At 38.1% G+C, this 14,170-nt stretch overlaps 1 protein-coding gene across 1 annotated transcript in view; it reads left to right on the plus strand.

Moving 5' to 3' along the window:
- LOC148374413 (integrin beta-1-like) overlaps positions 1–14,170 on the plus strand; it is a 33,539-nt gene continuing 19,369 nt past the window's right edge. The window contains exon 1 of the mRNA XM_088336122.1: positions 1–352. Within this exon, the coding sequence (XP_088192248.1) occupies positions 316–352 (37 nt within the window). The 5' untranslated portion in view covers positions 1–315. The remainder of the gene's footprint in view (positions 353–14,170) is intronic.

Raw genomic sequence — 14,170 nt, forward strand, 5'->3', positions numbered from 1 at the left:
GAAGAAGAAGACTGTTCAGTTCATCGGTGGGGCAACTCATGAAAAAAAGCAAAGTCGTTCACAGGAAAAGACAAGGGGCAGCTGTGTGGCACCAACAGAAGAAGCCTCTTCTCGGTTTATAACCTTTTTTTTTAACTCATGGCGATTATGTAGTACGAAAACAACATTAAAACTCTCCCCAACGCTGTTGAAAAGTTTCCGCAGTAAGAGAAGAAAACCAAGAGACGGCTGGCATTTTTCGAACCTAGCCATCGCCCCGCTGCATTTTTTTCATTTGGCCTCTTTCGGGAGTACATAAGTTTGTAGAGGAAATTCATGCCATCGGGATTCTTACGTGAACCGATCGAACAAGGTCAGTCCGATTCCCACTGATTTACTTGTACGAACTTTATTCAGTTTGTGTTGCTATTGTTCGACGACAAAAGATGGAATGTGTGTCTTCGGGGGACTATTTCGACATGAAGACAAATGGAGTGGAATTTTCAGTGTTGGTTAACATTTCGAAACGAGAATATGTTATTTTAAACCCCGTGGGTACATTTTTTACTATAAGTGAGAAATGTGTGCAAGTATTTATTGAAAGTAAGCCACCGTTCCAAACCTTAATTAGTTCATGAAAACAAACATGGTATGTCAAATCAACGGCCTGTGGGCTGGACCCGGCCCGTTTAACAAATTTAATCTGCCCCGCCATAAATGTCTATGAAAAAAAAATAGACTTGGTCATTTCTATCAAATGTTATGATTTTTCAAATAAATGCAAACCAAAAGCTGCCTCCAGCCACTTGAGGGCTTAGAGGTGTGAAGGCGTTATAAAAGTTCTTTTCAAATCTTTATTTTATATTTCAAACCAGTGCAACAATAAAGCCAACAATTACAAACCTCAGTTTATATAATATAGTGACTTGGTTCAGGTAAAAAAAACATTCAAAGGTTTTTTTTCCGCAGATCCTTAGTCTTAAAAGGCATTCAATTATTTTTTCTTTGGTCATATGCTATTGTAAACATGTCGTCAAAATGTACACTTGTACAGGATTTCCAGCCGTTTTTCACGCATGCATAATCAGTAAATACTGAATTTTTTTAATTTTGATGTAGAAAACTGCCTTAGTCTGTCATGGTTTTGGAATAGCTCTTTGGATCTCTGGGGTTGAAAGTGCTAATGGAACATAAGTCTCCAACGTGGTGCCTAAGGACAGCTGAGGTACCAGCTGACCTGTTCTGAAAATAGGTCATTACTGCTGGGTGATTGTGATTTTCTAGTACGATGCTGGTTTTTTTTTGGACTGAGTCTTTTTAACCATAGTTTCAATGGTTAACCTTGTATAAACTTAGGAATAACATCAGCTATTTTAAGTCAAGTCATTTTTATTTGTACAGCCCTTAATCACAAATAGTCTCAAAGGGCTTCACAGGTTATTACACAGACTAATTTTTCAGACTATTATTACACCATCCCCTGATCTGGATTTTAGAATTGCATACCAAACCTAACTGATCTCTTTCGCTCGTGACTTTGAATTGTTTGTGTTATTCTATGTTTTACAACACATGCACAACACCTTTTCCTCTTCTTTTTTTAAATTCAGATATCAATTTTTTTTAACCGTTTGTCCTTGTCAGGGGGCCCTGCAGCCCATCCCATATCATAAAATGAATATCTATTAAGCAATCCAACTAATATTTACCTTGGAGTTGTTAACACAAATAGAAATGATTTTTTTTTTTGTCTCAGCTAAAAAAGGAAAATGGGGTACAAATGTTGTTGTCTTTAGAAGGACCTCTCTAAAAATATTTTGCTTCGGAAGAAAATATTTAAAATCTGTCTGTACCTTTTCTATTTAAAATATATTTAAATATTTTCGTCGCTTTTCATTTTTAAATGAAGTCTTGTTTATTTGTATAGCCATCATACACTATAAGTCTCAAAGGGCTGTATAGACAATTGTTACACCATCCCCTGATCTAAAACTTACATGAGGGCAAGAAAAAACTCAAAAAGCACAGCATGAGGGAATTGGAAAATCCAGTGAAGCAGCTGCGCATGAGGATATCCCCCTTTCAGGATTAGAAAACTTATATGTATTAGACAAATTGCTGTTGGATTACAATTCACTTACAAATATGTACAAAGATTTAAGGCACATTTTATTGGTTGACAAGTTAAGAATGAACATTTGGAGTATCCTTTGGATTTTTTTATGGGGTTTTAATACTCTTATTGAATTTGTTGTGTAATTTTATAGTGATTTTGAAATTAGGTTGATCAAGTAAGACACTAAAGAAAATGTGTATATAAATGCAGTCAATATTTAGTTTATAAATCTGGTTTCATACTCATTTAACTGTTTTCGTTTAAGCAGACAGTTTTTCCCGTTTTCATGGTCATTGCGCTCAATCTAAACATCCCAATTGAGAGTAAACAATAAATGCCATTTCCATACCTTTTGTTTGGCCAATGATTGAAATTATATTAATTATACTTACCATATGACCTAAAACTGGTGGCTTCATAAGTGTGTTTCATTGGCTGTGTTTTCATTAAAGTTTTTACAAAATAAACGCGACATTTGTATAATTTTCATAATGGTTTTTGCCTTGTAGGTGCTTCCAAAGTGCAATTTGCTTCAATGTTTGTTTATCTCAACTTGAAAATATTTCTGGTGGGTACTAGTTGAAAGATTGTACCTAATGTTCACCATTATTTATTTTTATATCTCTCATTGCCCGTACAAAAGACATATTTTCACAAAATTCAAGTTTGAAATGATTACTTTCTGTGCCTGACATTAAACGCACTTATATGACTCGATTTAGTCTGGCCTGCCTGCAGTTTGTCGATATAACTTTACGCTTGTCTTCATCTGCAGGAACACCACATTGTGGTCCTGTTTTATTGTGTGTTTAAAGTCCAGTGGTCCATACAGAGTTCTTGGCTCAGTCTTCTGGTTAACCCAAATCTTCTGGTCGGATAGAACTGTCGATTGTGTATCCTTCTTGCACAAGTCAGGACTCGTTGAGCTGTGTTGCTGGCTTCATGCTGAGGAATTGTAGCCTAAAGCTGTGTTGTTTTTTGGTTTGACTCATCATTGATGTCGTCTAGCAACTACTGGACAAAAAACATCTCACAAGTTAGATCACAGTAAATGAAGGATTCGCCCTGTTGATTTGAGACATAAGGGACAGTGAGTCAGATCCTTAGCTACACACTTGACCCTTTTTCCAGAGGAAGTCTGCTGGGTTATTATGTGTGTACAATCTGGGACCATTTCCTTCTCCTTTAAAACCCTCTGCTCCCTTGCCTAATCATTATATTTGAGTCATGGATGATGATTTGTGCTCCCTTGAGAACTTGTGTTGCAACACAGGGAGATTTTCAAAGAGTTGTGCAATATGGTCAGTAGGTAATTCATAGTTTCTCATTTAAAACTTTAATTCATGAGTGTCCATATACAAGTCTTTTATTTATTTATTTATTTATTTTAAATATTAACTTCCGATAGAATACCAATATTGAATCCAAATTTGTTGCCTGATAAACGATGTTATTCAATCCGATATCATCAGAAGTCCTACCGGCTCTTGTTCTTAGAGTTAAGCATTTGTTTAAGTCGATTGAATTATCAAACTTAATTTTAAGTGTTATCCATAGGCAGTGCAAAACCTTTCCGTAAAATTTGGACCGTAAGCTGCGACTTTTTCCCAAGCTTTCAATTCTGCGGCCCATGCAATGATGCGGCTAATTTATGCCTTTTTTTGTTACGGCCGAGCCGTTAAGGTGAAAGTAAGACAGTTGGTATACATGTGTCGAGGAAAATGCAAGTTTAATGTAATTTCGCTCTTTGTGCATGAATAAAATGAGCATGAAAAGGTGTCAATCAAAAGAAGGCTAAGTACAATATAGGGAATAATTTTACGAGTCTGCTCATTTGCGAACGGAAATCATGTGGTGAAACGAACCAATTACAAGTAGCAACATTTAACGAAGCAGAAATGACATTCAAAGAAGTTGAAGATGGCCTGGGGACGTAATTGTGAGTTATGACGGCTTTATAGTTTTCAGGTATCTGGATTCAGATTGATTGTGATGTTTCTTTGGTGAGTGTATTTTGAAAAATAGAATATTTTGAATCCCAAGTGTTTAAGCTTTCCAATGATATGTGGCATGACGTATTTCAGTGAGTGGTGACATCGTACATACATTTAGTTATCAAAAGCTTGGCGGGCCATCGAAACATTAAGGGGTTAAGGTACCATATATTATTAAAACTCTTTCGGTGTACCGTTTTTCTTTGTAAATATCTTGTGTTTCAATGTGGGCACCGGCAGCTTATAGTGATTATGTACAAAACATTTTTTTACTTTAGAAATATACTGGGTGTACTCTATAGTCCGAATTTTACGGTGGTTACATCATAAAATAGTTGTTTTGATCATGTTGTTTCTGCATGGTAAATCCAGATGCTGCTTGTTTGAAGAGTAGACATTGGAATTGACTGCTTGTGAATGAGTGTCGATAAATGGACCAGTGAAAGGTGTTTTGGATGAAATCCAATAAGTCCGATTTTTTTTGGGGGGGGGTTATTTTATTTTAATAAGGTCAAATCTGATACGCTTTTTTCAACAGGATTTGTTGGTATCAGACCAATATTTGCTACTACTATTGGATTGGGACATACTACTACTAAATTAATTTTCTCATGAAGATTAGTACTGAGGCAAACTTGGGTCTGATCATCCCAGGGCTGGTGAGAGTGTCTAATGTTGTGGCCGAAGCGTCTAGTGACCCAGGGCGACACTACTGATGATGTGTCCAAATTACAACTTGGTCATCCTCCATTCCACCAGTCACTACCATAAAACACACACTCTGTCAAGTACAGGACTGTCTCAGAAAATTAGAATATTGTGATAAAGTTCTTTATTTTCTGTAATGCAATTAAAATAACAAAAATGTCATACATTCTGGATTCATTACACATCAACTGAACTATTTCAAGCCTTTTATTATTTTAATATTGCTGAATTTGGCTTACAGCTTAAGAAAACTCAAAAATCCTATCTCAAAATATTAGAATATCATGAAAAAGTATACAAGTAGGCTATTCAACTAATCATCTAATTAACTCGAAACACCTTGCGAGGGTTTCCTGAGCCTTAAAAACACTCAGCTTGGTTCAGTAAACTAAATCACAAGTATGGGGAAGACTGCTGATCTGACTGCTGTCCAGAGGACCATCATTGATACCCTCCATCAGGAGGGTAAGACACAAAAAGAAATTTCTCAAAGAGCAGGCTGTTCACAGAGTGCAGTTTCAAAGCATATCCACAAAAAGTCTGTTGGAAGGGAAAAATGTGGCCGGAAACGCTGCACAACCAAGAGAGATGACCGCAGCCTTAACAAAATTGTGAAGAAGAGCCGCTTCCAGAATTTGGGGGAGCTTCAAAGACAGTGGGCTGAAGCTGGAGTCCAGGTATCAAAAGCCACAGTTCACAGACGTGTCCGGGAAATGGGCTACAATAGCCGTATTCCCATGGTCAAGCCACTTCTGAACTCAAGACAACGGAAGAAGCGTCTGACTTGGGCTATGGAGAAGAAGCACTGGACAGTTGCAGAGTGGTCCAAAGTCCTCTTTTCAGACGAAAGCAAGTTTTGCATTTCATTTGAAAGTCAAGGCGCCAGAGTCTGGAGAAAGGCTGGAGAGGAGCAAAATCCAAGTTGCTTGAAATCCAGTGTGAAGTTCCCACAGTCAGCAATGGTTTGGGGAGCCATGTCAGCTGCTGGTGTTGGTCCACTGTGTTTCATCAAGTCCAGAGTAAATGCAACTGTGTACCAAGAGATTTTAGAGCACTACATGCTTCCATCTGCTGAAAAGCTCTATGGAGATGAGGATTTCATTTTCCAGCATGATCTGGCACCTGCCCACAGTGCCAAAACCACCAGTAACTGGTGCACTGACCATGGCATCACTGTCCTTGATTGGCCTGCTAATTTCCCTGACCTGAACCCCATCGAGAATTTGTGGGGTATAGTTAAGAAGAAGATGAAAGACACCAGACCTACAAATGCAAATGAGCTGAAGGCCGCTATCGAAGCATCCTGGGCATCAATAACACCTCAGCAATGCCACAGGCTGATTGCCTCCATGCCACGCCGGATTGATGCAGTAATCCGTGCAAAAGGATTCCCAACCAAGTACTGAGTGCATCAATGGACATTTTCAAATGTTTGATTTAGTTTTGCTGTTATAAAATTATTTTTTTACTTGGTCTGAGGAAGTATTATAATATTTTGAGATAGGATTTTTGAGTTTTTTTCAGCTGTAAGCCAAAATCAGCAATATTCAAATAATAAAAGGCTTGAAATAGTTCAGTTGATGTGTAATGAATCCAGAATGTATGACATTTTTGTTTTTTTAATTGCATTACAGAAAATAAAGAACTTTATCACAATATTCTAATTTTCTGAGACAGTCCTGTATGTGCCAGCACAATGAGTCTACATCCATCCTATGTTGAGTAAACTGATAAATTTAAAAAATGTGTTGTTGCTGGCTTTTAAAAATATCCGCAGTGTTTGGTAGAAATGTTCAATGACTATTTGATTGATATATGCAGTGGTACCTCCACTTACAAATACATTTGGTTCTGGGAGTAGCTTTTAAGTAGATGTATTTTAAATGTAAATGCACTAATCCGTTCAAAGCCCAGCAAAAGTATATATTTTACAATAAATCAACAAGGGGATCAGAACATGAAACAAATGTTAAAACTAAATTACAACACAATAAAAAATAAAACAAGTGGCACGTAATGTAAAAAAACAAAGAATAATGGAAATAATACAAATATTCGTTTCCCTTTTAACTTTAACTTGGGACATAAAGAGCATGCCGGGGTTCACGCATATGCTCGGAATTGCCAGGTAGAACTCTGGGAGCGGCGGCAAATGGCAGCACATATTGTACTGTATTTTTTTACTTTGTATCCTGAAACGCCTTTGTAACTAGAGGCAATGTTTTCCGTTCGGGTACTCTGTAACCTAAAACTTATCTATGTAGACATTTGTAAGTAGAAGTACCACTGTACTTCAATAAAGAAATACTTTGGTCCGTCCCAAATTACTTCAAAGGAAATTATTCAAATTAGGTCACCCTTTTGGTGATACAGAGGCCTAATGAGCATGCATTTGTTGTCCGTCACGTAATTTTGGAGGTGTAAATATTTTGAATGGTTCACTTTTAATTCAAACCTAATGTATTCTTATTTTTAATCGCGTAATCTAAAAAAAAAAAAAAAAAAAAACGTCATTATTCCAGCACAGCATCTGTCATATGGATGTGGTTTAGTTGGAATGTATGAGCTCATCCTTGAGAGGGGTCTGGAGGTTTGGGATCGCCTCCATGTGACCCACAAACCCTGACAGCTTGCCGCCTTGCACACTTACAAAATGTCCTCTCAGCTAGTTTGGTTAAGCCTGTTAGAAACTTGTATTTGGTGGTGGTTTTTAAAAAAAAATAGTTTACAGATAAACCTCTTGTTAATTTTTGTTAAATGTTTTTTGTTCTTTAGGTAATGCAAGTTTCGCTCCCCCCTGGTTTCTTTGTTAGCGTACATTACCATTACATAAAACCCCTTAATCTTTGATGAACGTCTTTTTTCTTTAAAGGTATTCCCAAACAGAATTTGTTTTTCAATTGCGCACAAAACGTGTAGTGTTCCCCCTCACACTTATGCATATATATTGGAAAATATTCCACGTGCACGAGACTGGAGAGATTTATTTTAAAAGTTGACCCAAGTGGCTTGTTTCCTTTAAGCAGTGACGTCCCTGAGGAACACCAAATTTTCAAAATTACGAATCCCATTAACATAACTTTTGAGGCGGTTTTGAACCAGACAGCAATTTGGTGAACACCGATTGTATACAGCTTTCTGCTTGGAAAATCTGGAACTTTGCTTACTCTGGGACTGTTTTGTCTGAGTTGCGTGCTCCCCTCTAGTTTCTCTGTTAGTGTAAGATACCATTATAAAAGAAAACCTTAAGTGTTGGATAAACGTGTTTTTTCTTTAAATTATCTGATCGTCATGAGTTGACTACAACCTGTGCTGACGCAGCTTAAAATGCTCCTGCTTGTAGTGTGGTATGAGGAATTGTAGCTGTTTGAGGTGTGGTTTTAATGTGGGGCAATAATTGTAGATTGAATCTGGGAGTGTTTGTTTGGTGTCGGGAGGGGAAAGAAGGGCTGGGTGTGGCAGTGGAGGGTCTTTCTAGAAGAGACAAGCTGGACTAGCCCAAGGCGCAGCTGCTGGTACGCTAAAGCGTCTGACTGTCCGAAAAGACAAAAGGGGGATGGGTGGACGAATAAATTGGAAACTACCCCATGACCCCTAAATCTTATACTGGACCTCCTCAGCAGGGGTCAAAATGTGTTTTTTTATTTTATTTTATTTTTTTAATATAAAGTAGAGCAGAAATATTTCTGACAGCGGTAGTAATAAAAAATGGTCACATTTGTCAAAGTGGTTTAATATCATATATTTGACTTTAAGGAAACATGTTACACCTAAAGTTTTAGAGCTTGCATTTGTACCTTCTTTAAACTTTGGTTGATGTGTTTTGAAGCATGAAAATGGCAACAATTTGGGCTTTCTTATTAAACATTACGATCTTTTTTTATGGTTAATTCAGCTCCAATCAAAGTGAGATAAATGTGTAAAAGTGAGTCGAGTCACAGACAACAGGAGTGTTCTTTCCCAAATGTAAAAAGAACAGTTAATAATTGATACAAGAGGAAATGCCCTAGAAAAATGAAGTGGTGTAAATACACTAAGGCTTAATGATTCCCTTAGACCCGAATTTCAACTACAAAAACTTTTGTTAACCTCAACATATTATACACACATATATAATCTCAAATTAAGGCTTTTCTCTGTGCTATCTTTTTGTGAGCACGCTTGGATGCATAACCTACTGGTACTTACTCTTCCATGTGTGGGGTCGATAATTAGTGGGGAAAAATGAAAATACTAATGACATCATGTCATACACATGTTTTATGAGGAATACCTGGAATATAATATAATACAATATTACAACTTTTTTATTTTCAAAGATTTTGAAGAATATACTTGGCAGAAAAGTAAAACTTGATCCTTAATCTTAAACCTAATAACACCTCTGAGTGCAAGATGAGCTTTTTTATAAAGTACAATTAAACACTGCTTAAGATTATAAGTGTAATAAGGGTGGGCACTTAAAAGCCTCGTCTTCAGCCTACTTCCTTTTGGCACATGTTTATGTTAATATTGTATTGTACAGCTGATTTTTTTTGTGTGTTTAGTGCAAATAAATGGTTGTTCCCTTTTTTAATTAGTGTTTGATACTGTTTTTGTGCTGTGCCCAAATAAACTTCTTTCATTCATTTAACTAAAACAAAAAGTATCTTGCTCACACACGTGCGGTCCTTAATAAACTAACAAGCAAACGCTTGCATTAAGCAAGCAACCAGTGACTAACTTTACGTTTCCTCACTTAATCGCTCGGACTTTGCCAGAAAATTGATGCTCAATCTTACCAGCATTGTGTGAAAGTGGCGTTTTTTATTACATAAACACTGCTTAAGGTGATATAACTGGAATGAACAGACACACAGGCGCAGTCATTAATCGGCTAAAAAACAAACGCTAACACCAGCTAGCTACCACAGATGAAGGTTACGTTTCCACCCTTAAAAACGCAAATAACAAAGGAATAACGACAAATAATTTAGTGGCTTACCCTTCTTCTGCGTTAATTTCATCCTTGTTGGTGATTCCATGTTTTGGCTTTGATTGCTGCCTCAGCACCGTGGTGCTCCCGTGGCATATCACTTTTGCAAAGCTTGCAAGTGATGCATTTTTTTGTTTTATTTTAATTGTGGGGTGCTCCCACACGTTTGTAGACTTAGGATGAACTGTATTCTCTGTGTCCGTCATGTTTCGTGAGTTGAATTGATTGTAGCCTTTGAAAATAGCGCCTTAGTTCGCACTCCACCTCGCTCTGTTATGCTCGGTGACCCGCGCTGCGTCCGACGTTAGATGCCGCAACGTTCTGAGTGACCCATAAATCGTAAATTGATATGGAATGTCTCAGCTAAGGGTTCGTTTGTAAATTTTCAAGATTTCAAGAGCTATTTCTTTTATTATGTGGCTATTTTAAAGCAGTTTTAGGGGTTCGGCATGAATTCCAGTACATATGGTAATTTGTTACGTGATAGTTCAGAGTAACACTCTACTTTTGGGTGTCAGTTTTTACTCAGTGATTAGGATCTAGTATCAGTATTGACACACCCTGTTGCCCATCAATGCTGAAGTTCGGCTCATCTTTTAAAGGGCAGAGTTGTGCTTTACACCTCCAAAAAATGGCAACCAGAGAATGAAGGTGCCATAGCTGAGTCAGATCAGAGGGTTTCTCCTCCCATTTTAACCATGGAAACCAGTACTGCTTCATTTCAGGGAGCAAACGCCTACCTAAAAGAACAGCCTGGAAAAGGTATGGGCGCCGCCAGACTGTACTTGCCAAGGACACATCACTTGGATTGTTGCCCCGACAACTGTGGTGGTTAAGGGATCTGAATAGTGAAACGTGATTTTAACTAATTTGATTAAACTAACTTTGGAGGTACAGTGGAACCTCGGTTCTCGACCATAATCCGTTCCAGAACCCTGTTCGAAAACCGATTTGTTCGATCACCGAAAATCGTTTTTACCATTCAAGGTAATGTAAAATCGTTTTAATCCATTCCAACACCCTGAATGTTTACCATGAACGTAAACATGAAGCTAACCCAGGCTAATTGTACGAAAGATTACACTAACATGAACGTGTACAACTAAAAAAATCAGGTCGTTTACACGTCATTTAGCACCCGGGTCTCCACAAATAGTGGTGAGCGGTTAAAGGATAAAGAAAAGAATTATGAATAGGATTTCTTACCTTTGTGTGGTCTGCAGAAGCCATGCTCTATTCCCTCGAAAGAAGGGAAACTCGCACACCTTCTTCATATTTTGGTATTATTTCTTTCTTAAATGCAATAGTTGTATGTACTACCCTTCTTTTTTCACCTGTAGCAACTTTGCTGCTTGCACCGACCTTCTTCGGAGGCATAATTAGGGGCTAAAACACTCCGTTCACCGATATCTAAAGCGAAAAGAAGTGCGTGCGCACGTCATAACAGTTCTCCACGAGGGGTGGGGGCAATCTACACCCGTACAACGCTCAGCATCGCACCCTAGCGTACCGGCGTTCGAACTCCGATTTTTTTGAAGGAAAAGCGAAGCAAGATTTTCTCAATTTTTGGTCGAGAACCGATTTGTTCGAACTGAGAGGCGTTCGAAAACCGAGGTTCCACTGTAGTTGAATATTACATTTGAACGTGAGGACTCTCACTGCATAATCCCCAAAACATGCAGATTGTATTTTAGCATTACATTACTCTAATAGATGCAAAACCAAATTATCTTCAACTGCTATCCGTAACTTCGATTACATGCAGGCCATCGGCCAATTTCGATCCAGTTATATAAAACCATGTACATTTGCACTCTGGTCTGATTATGGTCATAGTTTGATCATTAGAAGTCTGATTAAATTGATTAGGTCAGCCATTTCATTTTCTTATTACTCATGCATGTATACCCATTTGAAGATATGTGGACTCAAAGTAGTAAAGAACAATACACCCTAACTGTTTTCTCTATTCCCTAACATTTGTCTCTGGTACCGTAATTAAGTATATTATGATATTGATAGGGCAGCTCGGCGGCGCAGTGGTTAGCGCATGTGCGGCACAGTTCTGAGATCATGGGAACCTCCTGGGTTCAAATCCATCTACCGGCCTTCCTGTGCGGAGTTTGTATGTTCTCCCCGTGCTTGCGTGGGTTTCCTCCGGGCACTCCGGTTTCCTCCTACATTCCAAAGACATGCATTTCAGGTGGATTGGCCAGTCCAAAATGTCCCTATATATGAATGAGCGAGCGAGTTGTCTGTCCCTGTGTGCCCTGCGATTGGCTGGCAACCAGTTCAGGGTGTCCCCTGCCCACTGCCCGATGATTACTGGGATGGGCACCAGCACCCCCGCGACCCTACTGAGGATAAGCGGTGCAGCTAATGAGATGATATTGATAATGGTTAGGATTCGGCGCTCTCACTGCCGCGAAGCGGGTACGATCCCTGTGGCCTCCGATGTTTTGTGATTGAGGTCAGCAATATTTTTTGACTGATCAATCATTGCTAGAAATACGGTAATATACTACAGTAAAATCTATTGAATTACGCGCACATAAACTTGAGTTCTGTTTTAGGGGGAGGGACTGTGTTGCACTCAAATAAATCAAGTAATATTATTCAGCCTTTTCGTCAATTTTTGACTAATTTTATATGCCTTTTATTTATTGTACCATCTTTAATATTTTTAGTACCAGCAAGTCGGTCACCCCTCTTGTCCAAGGTAGATAGCTAGATAGATAGATAGTTTGTATAAAATATTTCCAGGTTTAACACAGCAGTAATGGAGCACCGAAAATGTACCCACATTTGACTTATTGCTACCTGAACAGTAAACATTGCAATGCCCCTATTGTATTTGTACAAATCTTACAACTTTTACTTTTCTTCTTCTGCAGGATAATTTCTTAAAATTACTCTTTTAAATGATGTAAATGTTATTATTTTTATGTTGCGCTATCAAAATTTGTAAATTAAATGCAATTGTATTGTGATTTTTCTTCTAAAGAGTGGAGACAAATTATCCACTGTTGATTATAAAACACATGTCCATAATGTTGATGGCAATAAATCATGTCATTACCATCCTAATAGAGCAGTCTGGCATATGAGGTCCTTGTGTTGTATACTAGAGCACAACAGCGAACCGGAAAAACATACATAGTAATCAACAAAGCCCATTAGATACTTGGCCGCTCTCTGCCCAGTCTGGAGGAAATTGCTGGCATTCAATACTGCAGTAGAGTCATGAACATTATAAAGGCCACCACCTGTTTGACCTGTTGCCCTTAGCTTGGCGCTATAGGTTGCTTAAAACAGGGACAAACGGGCTCAAACAGTTACTTCCACCGGGCCATCACCATCCTAATCAAGCACGCTAAACTGCGAAAATATATGCTAATTATTTTCAGAATTTTTGTTGCCACTAAACATATTGCTATACATTCCATTGCACTATTGATAAAATTTGCACTTTTCTTTCATTGCATTATTATTTTTTTAAGCCAGTCCCTAAGCACTACGTTGTAGCGTACATATCTGTATCTATACTGACAGTCTTATAGCTTATATTTCTGTTTAAAGCCTTTATTGCATGTTTACACTGGACTGCCATGTCTGTTCCCGTTATCACAATGTTGATATCAATGACAATAAAGTTCTATTTACTGTATTTTCCGCACTATAAGGCGCACCTAAAAGCCTTTATTTTTTTCAAAAGCTGACCATGCGCCTTATAATACAGTGTGCCCTATATATGGATCAATATTAAGTCGCAAAGTTTTGCAACTAATGCAAGCAGCCGCCGACTAGATTTTCCCCCGAAGGCGAAGTAGTCTGCGGTGTATGCTGGGATTTATATACCGGCGTTTCATTTCCTAACCAATGTGTCAATCATCATTTGAATCAGTCACTATTGACTAAAGTTATTCGGAGGTAAAGGGGGCGGATCCTTTTTATCATTTACAGGCTCTCATAGGCTAAAGGGGCGAAACAAAGCCTGCAATTGGCCGAAAAAGATGAATGTGAATCACACGTTGGGATGCACTACGGCATAGAGAAAACATTTTTTACTATTCTGTATTTGCAAATATTTTACTCTCCTGGATTTCCTACACTCACGGTTGTAAAAAGACCATGGTTACGTATCATTATTGAACGTGATGGCTGCAAGAGAACTTAGGTGAGCTATGCGGCTTTATATTTTCCCGGTATCTTGTTTTAGAACGATCTTGATGTTTCTGTGATGAGTCTATTTTTAAACTAAATTCAGTTCAAAGTGTTTGTCATATGCACAGTAAAGAACCCCGTTTCCCTGCACAATAAAGTTATTACTTTGCTGTCCTCACAGTTGCCAGCAAAAAATAAAATGGAAACTAAGAAATATTTGGCATTTCTTGAATC

This window comes from Urocampus carinirostris, chromosome 1, assembly GCF_059441175.1.
Source record: "Urocampus carinirostris isolate Australia breed hairy pipefish chromosome 1, RoL_Ucar_1.0, whole genome shotgun sequence".
Classification (NCBI taxonomy): Eukaryota; Metazoa; Chordata; class Actinopteri; order Syngnathiformes; family Syngnathidae; genus Urocampus; species Urocampus carinirostris.